Source organism: Aedes albopictus, chromosome 1, assembly GCF_035046485.1.
Source record: "Aedes albopictus strain Foshan chromosome 1, AalbF5, whole genome shotgun sequence".
Lineage (NCBI taxonomy): Eukaryota > Metazoa > Arthropoda > Insecta > Diptera > Culicidae > Aedes > Aedes albopictus.
The window spans coordinates 85913613-85921578 of NC_085136.1; the positions used below are offsets into that span (position 1 = coordinate 85913613).

General features: G+C 46.0%; 1 protein-coding gene across 1 annotated transcript; it reads right to left on the minus strand.

The window, feature by feature from the left end:
• Positions 1–4046: 4046 nt before the first annotated feature.
• On the minus strand, positions 4047–7463 carry LOC134288704 (uncharacterized). Its single transcript, XM_062854340.1, has one exon. The coding sequence runs from the start codon at positions 7461–7463 to the stop codon at positions 4047–4049; it is 3417 nt and encodes a 1138-aa protein (XP_062710324.1).
• Between the last annotated feature and the right edge of the window lie 503 nt (positions 7464–7966).

Below are 7966 nucleotides of genomic sequence, written 5' to 3' on the forward strand. Positions count from 1 at the left end.
GTCGCTTAGATCAATTCAATGAGCTTCCTTTAGAAGCCGTTCTCGTCCTAGATACTGTCGTACGCCGCCTTGAGATCGATGAACAGATGGTGCGTTGGGACCTGGTATTCGCGGCATTTTCGGAGGATTTGCCGCGCGGTGAAGATTTGGTCCGTTGTCGAGCGGCCGACAACAAAGCCGGCTTGATAACTTCCTACGAACTCATTAACTTTGGGTGAAAAACGACGGAAGATGATCTGGCATGTCACTGTGTAGTCCGCATTCAGAATTGTGATCCCTCGGAAGTTCTCACACTCCAAATTGTCACCTTTCTTGTAGATAGAGGAAATGACCCCTGTCTTCCACTCCTAGCTGTTCGGTCTCCCAGATCCGGACTATTACCGGTGCAGGCAGGTGGCCAACTTTACCAGGCCTATCTTGATGAGTTCAGCTCCGAAACCATCCTTACTAGCTGATTTATTGATTTATTTTCTGCGAGTTCGGGCATAGTCTTTCCGGATTTTCTTTATGAATTTCCTCAACGGTGGAAAATTTTGTGGGAAACTTTTTCCTTTTTATATTTTTTTTGGATTTCTGAGAAAATTTGCTTTTATTTTCTAAAAAAAATCTTTGTTTCTACGATTATTGTTTTTTTTTTCAAAGAAAAGGCTTATATGACACATTTGGACATTTTTCAACAAAATTGGCCATAACTCAAAAACGTTAAAAAGTGCATTCCACACAGCTCTCACTGTACTCCAGCAGTCCTCGAGAGGAGCTTCATTGAGCTCGTCCTCGTCCGGCTGCTTCAATCGCTGCAGATTATACCGAGGCGGCCGTTGCGTTGGTACCATACGTTGTTGATCACGGAGAGTTTTTGGCGCATTTTTACCATCACCAGGTAGTGATCAGAGTCGATGTAAGCGCCACGATAGGTCCTGACGTCGACAATGTCGGAGAAGTGCCGTCCGTAAATCAGAACGTGGTCGATTTGGGATTGCGTATGCTGTGGTAATCTCCAGGTGTAACGCTGGATGTTGAATATAGGTCTACGTTTGGCCATGTTCTTAGAGGCGGTGGAATCAATTAGTCATAGGCCGTTTTTGTTCGTCAGCTGGTGGGCGCTGAACTTTCCAATTGTCGGTCTAAATTCCACCTCCTGGCCAACCTGAACGTTTAAGTCTCCTATGATAATCTTGATGTCGTTGAATTTATTTAGACATATTCCCCAAGTGTGTCTACAGAAATTCTTTTTGATATATCTCTAGAGTTTTTAATAAGAGATCTCTACAGATGCTTATCCAGGTTTTCGCACAGGAGTTCATTCATTTATACGTCTATAGATTGCTCCAGGAGTCCTTTAAGAAAATTCAATAAGTATTTTATCAAAGGATTTAGCCTGGATGTTTTCTTAAAATTCCTCCAGAAACTTTTTTTGAAATTCCACCAAAGGCTTCTCCAGGAGTTTCTCCAGGAAACTCTCCTGAAATCCCTTCTGGGATTCCTTCAAGAATTTTATCCCACGATTTCTCTGAGATTTTTTTTAACTTCCTGAGATTTCTACAACATGTCTGCTGTAGATTTTATAATAATTTTATAATCCTGTGGGCTTCCAAATATGCGATATCAAATGGTCATTCAACCAAAGTCCTTCCGCAAAATAAGCAAACCCTACCCCCACCGACTGCAATTAAAACACAGAAATTCAATTTCAGACTTGGCTCTGATTTATAGTTGCCCCAGTGAACAATTGATGACATTGGCAGATATCGTCACTTGTTTGCCCATTAAATTAATTAAGTGCGAAACGTAATCACCACTTCCTGTGCATGTGCTGGGGGTCCGTTGACACGTATGGGTGTGCCGTGTGCACGCTCGCGATCTGCTGATGGGGGTGTCAAAATTCCGTCCGCACTTCCGGAACCGGTCTCGCTCCGTTGTTGGTCGGTCGACCGATGACACCCAACAGATCACCACGACTCTCTGATGGGGTCGAGCAATCATCACTAGGTAGGCATGGAAAATAAATCATGCACGACGGTACCTGGGCCCTATCCGGGGCCCTTCATGGATAGGTATCACTTCGTCCCGATTGTGAACGTGAGCGGAATAATATTTGAATGCTCGCTCGCCCATCGGTCACCGGACAGATTGCCCTCCCCCATCCGGCGTCGGTCACACACAAACTGTAATAATATTTACAATCAATTAAGTTTTCGTCTTTCATTTTTTGATACAAAGTGGACAAATTAATTAACTCCCGTACGCGGGCGGTGGGTGTTCGATTCCCAGTCCGAATGGTTGGCCAGGTGTAGTGGTTCGTCCCGTCCATCGGATGTGGGTCCCGGAAACTCAATCACTGTATGTTTGATTTCAATCGGTGCTTTTTTGGTTGATGGCAAATTACTCTTTTTCTGGTTTATGCATGATTCAGCAAACTACTAATTGAATGGTGGATGTGTTTTATTTTTATCTCTTTTATATACTCTTGATTTTATTGCGAGTTTCGGTGTAATATTATTGTAACATTCATTTTTTTTTTTTTTTTTTTTTTTTTTTTTTTTTTTTTTTTTTTTTTTTTTTTTTTTTTTCTCAAGCTGCGCTAGTCCTGTCATTTTTAACTTGAATATTTTTTCTTGAATCCCCGTGAATTCCTGAAGTCCTTAAATTAATTGAAAATAATACAAAATACGAAGAGGAAGGTGAAGTGGTACCTCGGGAGCACGAACGTTTTCTTGAAGATTATTTGGATTTGGTAGCCCGTTTCAAAAGCTCGTCACAAGTGTCATAGGTGAACTGACTGCGAACTGAGAAGAACTGACGGACCTATGTTTACTAGCAGCCCATTCTTCCAAGATATTGGACGGAGTTTACTACTGAAAACTTGGTGAGAGAGTTCTTTTTCATTGTATCTTATAACACAAACTCTTATTTACTAATTGGTAGTCAGGCAAATCAGACAAGTTTTTTGTTCCCTATAGACCATTTCCTTGCCATTTGCGTTTTTACCAGGAAAATGTCCATTAATATCCATTCAAATTCACATCCCAAATACCTATGTATGAAAGTAGCCAAAGTTCTGAAATATTGTCTTAACAAGGATGAGATGTAGAGCAAATGTTAGAGTGGAACAAGAGAGCGTTTTGAAGTTTTCGAGTTCAAACCAAATTGTTTCTTTCGGGTTCCGGGTTGCTCTAAATCCTTTTGAATAAGAGTTGTTCACAGCAGAAATATAGGGTGTCCCAGAAAGTATGGGTAAAACTTTGTATAGGGAAAACACAATTATTTTCTTAATAAACAACAATTTTTATATTTTTTTATTTTAATTCAAGGTATTTTAGAACATTTGGTATAAAACAACTATTTTTTTGGGAGTGGAGGGAAATAAGAGCTGTCAGTCGAAACATAATGGTTGGGAAGAGTGGAGATGCCAACTTCTTATTATAACTTTTATGTGGAGAATGACAGCTTCTTCTTTTTCACATTCATTGGGGCATCCTCCAATGTGAAGTGCTTGCACTATACATAATTGTATGATCTTGGTTGTATAATTATAATGTTTTGCTTGGTCAAATCACATTGGATGGACAGCCCACTGCTATCGGGCTTAGTACCGTGCTACAATGAATGGAAACCATCATCATCATCATCAATATTATTGTAACATTCATTGGTTGTTGATGTTGTTTGTTTTACAATCTAATTACATACCCTGTTGGGACAGCAATGGAAAAATCCTTCGGACGATCTTGTAGCACGACTCGTTTATATTTGGTACGTGAGTCAGCTTTTTAGCTGCAATATATTTCGCTCAATAATTATCGAATTAAATACACGAAATAGATATAATGACTTACATTTCTAGTCCTCGGTTGTAAGCTTGTCCACTGTCCAACAATTCGTATTTATTTTAACTAGATTTAAGCTGATTTTAGGATAAGTTTTAATAATTCAACCTTCTAGTTATAAGCACATTTCTGTTTGTTTTTGTTTCGTATTGCATGTATAGGTAGCAACAAATTCTATTCAATTCAACTGTGCATGACATATCTATTCAATCTTACACACTATGGTTTTCTGCTGCGTGTGGATCGGATGACCCTTTCGCACCGGAGTGCTGATTTCTCGTCGTTCGGAACATCCCCCGACCCGTATTGCTTGAAGTCTACTTCAGCGGTACCTCCGACTTCCAGAACCGCCAGCTTCGCTACCGACCGAACCAGCACTCCTGCACTGGCAGTCGCTACTTCCGCATTTCGTATTCGGCCGTCACGTCCTGGGAACACGCGAAGCACTCGTCCTCTCAACCATCCATTCCGAATCCGGTCCTCCACTACTACCACCAAATCTCCTACTTGAACAGGCTTGTAGTCCTTGAACCACTTGGTGCGCTTGGTGATCGTTGGCAGATATTCTTTCACCCACCGAGCCCAGAACCTGTCCAACAGCTGCTTGCAGAGGTCCCAATTACAACGTGCCATCGCTATTGCTTCGACCGGTTCCCTAGCCGGCTGGTTGACACCACTGGTGCTGAGCATTAGGAAGCAGTTCGGGGTAAGCGCTTCTTGCTCCTCGGAGTAGATTGGTAGGTACGTGAGTGGCCTCGAGTTAACGATGGATTCTGCCTCAACCAGTACCGTACGGAGAGTCTCATCATCCGGCTTGCCACCGGTAGACAATGATGCCAGCGCGCTTTTAACCGACCGGACCATGCGTTCCCAAGATCCCCCCATGTGCGGTGTGCAAGGAGGGTTGAAACGCCACTGTGTGTCCGCATTAGTGAACGTGCCAGCCAGGTTGCTGTTGATGCGCTGCAACTCTATTTTGAGGTCGCGGCTAGCACCCACGAAGTTTGTTCCCCGGTCGCTGAATATTTCCCTCGGGGCCCCCCTCCGTGCGATGAACCGCCTGATCGCCATCTTGCAGGACTCCGTTGTCAGGTTATGCACCACCTCCAGATGTACTGCGCGTATGGTCAAGCAGGTGAATAACGCGACCCAACGTTTCACCTCGCTGCGTCCTTGCTTAACCAACATCGGCCCGAAATAGTCCACGCCGACGTAGGTGAATGGCCGAACATGTGACGCAGTCCTCGCTTGTGGAAGTGGAGCCATCCTTGGGATCTCTGGAGCCGCCTTGTACACTTTACACCACTGGCACTGCTTCCCAGCTTGCTTGAAGGCCACCCTTATCTCCGACACGTGGAATTTTTGGCGCATCTCGTTCACAGCCGTTTCAGCATTGCAGTGTTTGTGCTGTCGATGGTACCAATCGACAAGAAGTTTCGTGCCGCTGTGTCTCTTGGGAAGAATGACCGGGAACTTGAAGTCGAAGGAGACCTGCTGCGCAGCTGCAATCCTACCGTCCATCCGGATGACACCTTTCTCGTCCAAAAAAGGCGAAAGTTTGAGGATTTTGCTGGTTTTCTCAAACTTTTGTTGTTCACCGACGGGAAGTTCTCGGTTTCTCTTCAGAATAACTAGCTCGTCTCCGAAAGCCTCGTTCTGGATCTGCTGGTAAACGGTTGTTTCCGCTCGCTGCAGTTCATCCCGACTTAACCATTTTGTGTTATTTGGTAACTGCTTCTTTGCCTTGGATCGAAGATTGTCTATGAACCGACGCACGTAGGCCATAGCACGAACTAAGCGTTCCCATTTCGAGAACCGTTCAAAATGCAGCAAATACTCCCTGTCGACGCCATGGTGAAGGTGAACCGGTCGAAGTTCTTCCAAGAGTTCTTCTGCTTTCGTCGTCTGCTGTGGCCACGAATCTGGATGCTCGTACAGAAATGTAGGTGCTTGGAACCAACGACTGCTTGAGCTGATATTGGGTCCTTTGCCCCACTTTGTAGCATCGTCAGCGACATTCATGCGTGATGGCACCCACCGCCATTCGTCGACCTGCGTGAGATCGTGTATTTCTGTCAGCCTAAATGCAACGAACTGCCGATATTTTCTGGGATCTGCCCGCAACCAGGAGAGAAAGGTGCAGGAATCACTCCAGAACGTTCTCCGTTTGATTGGGATCGTGTGGTTCTCCATAACGGACTTTGAAAGCCGAGCCCCGAGAACGGCAGCTGACAATTCCAGCCTGGGAATGGACAAAAGCTTTAGAGGGGCTACCTTCGTTTTCGCCGATACCAATGAACATCGAACTCTTGTTCCTTCAACGATTCGGAAATAGGCCACTGCTGCAAAGGCTTCCTCGGATGCATCCACAAAGATATGGAGCTCGACGGACGTGTAGTCTTCGGAAGAGTAGCCAGGAAAGTAGCAGCGTGGGATTGCAACTTCGTCTAGCTGCTGCAGTAACTTGACCCATCGTTTCCACTGGTCTAGCAGAGTGTCCGACAAACGTTCATCCCAACCGAGTCCAGAGCGCCAAATATGTTGCACGAGCACCTTCCCGTGGATGACGAAAATGGCTACCAGTCCGAGGGGGTCGAAGATGCTCATAACCGTCCGCAGTACTTCTCTTTTGGTCGGAACAACGTTATCCGAGAGGAGAGCCAGAATTTCTTCTCGGAACACGCCTTGGAAGACGAAGACATCTGGTTCAGGCTTCCAGATCATGCCGAGAACCCGTTCGTAAGCGGCCGATTTGTCGATCCAAATTTTCTTTGCCGAATCTGTTGGCTGCTCCCCGACCTGTGTTAGAACGTAACTCGAGTTCGACAGCCAATTTCTTATGACGAAACCGGCCTTCGAGTGCACCAATTTCACCTGCTCTGCCAGTTCGACTGCTTCTTGCTCGGTGTCCACGCTGCACAAAAAATCATCCACATAATGGTGCTTCGTAATTGCCTCCACTGCCTGCGGAAACTCTTCAGCAAACTCCTCGGCATTGCGATTCTTTACAAACTGGGCTGCAGATGGTGAGCAGGTGGAGCCAAACGTCGCGACGTCCATGACGAAGACCTCGAAGGGCTCAGATGGATCATCCCGCCACAAGAATAGCTGTGCCGACCGGTCCTCAAGTCGAATCAAGATCTGATGAAACATCTCGCAGATATCAGCGCTAATGGCCACCTCGAACTGGCGAAACGATGACAAAACCGAAGGAAGCGGGGTGAGAAAGTCCGGTCCAGCAAGGAGAGCAGAATTGAACGACTGGCCTTGGACTTTAGCGGCCGCATCCCACACTAATCGCACCTTGTTCGGTTTCCTCGGGTTCGTAACGACGTTCAGTGGAAGAAACCAAGTCCGCTTTGGATCGAAACTGGCTAATTCATCCGGACTCGCCTTATGTGCGTATCCCTTGGCTTGATATTGACTGATCTGGGTCTTCACGTTGTCGTACAGGTCGGGCTTTGATGCTAGGCGGCGCTCAAGACAACGGAATCGCTTTTCCGCCATGGGCCGGCTGTTCGGGAACTCCACGTGGTTGTCCTTCCACAACAAGCCTGTCTGGAACCTTCCTGACTCCGTTCGCACAGTAGTTTCTTCCAGAATTTGTCGTGCACGTCGATCATCGTCGCTTTCCATCGTAGAGGTTGCTGCACCCGCACTTTCCATAGCAAAAAAACTCCTTAACGAGGTCGTGAAGCTCCTGATCGGGTGAGCGGATAGAAATGTGGAACAGCTGATCGAACAGCTTCGTTGGATGTGCTTCCGTAGACTGCCCAGCCAAGCCGAGTTTTAGCTGCGATTGGGCTACCTCTTGGTCCTTCTCTGCTTTTACGTGTTGCCATCACGAATGAATTATCCAAACCAATCAAGATTGTAGGAATGGCATCCGCGTAGCTTTGGACGGGTAGTCCTTGCAGATGTGCGAATTGCTTGGAAAGTTCGCTGAAGTCCAACGTCTGAACCGGAAGGTTGAGATTCTTGACGGTATGCACTTCCTTCAAGTCCAGCATTGTGGTGTTTGTCGCACCTGAAATCTGCAACTTTATCAGCTGTGATTCGTCTTCCACCCGCTCAACTCCACTGGTCCACTGCAAGCAGAGTGGATGTACGTTGCCAGTCACTCCGAGTTCAGCAGCTAC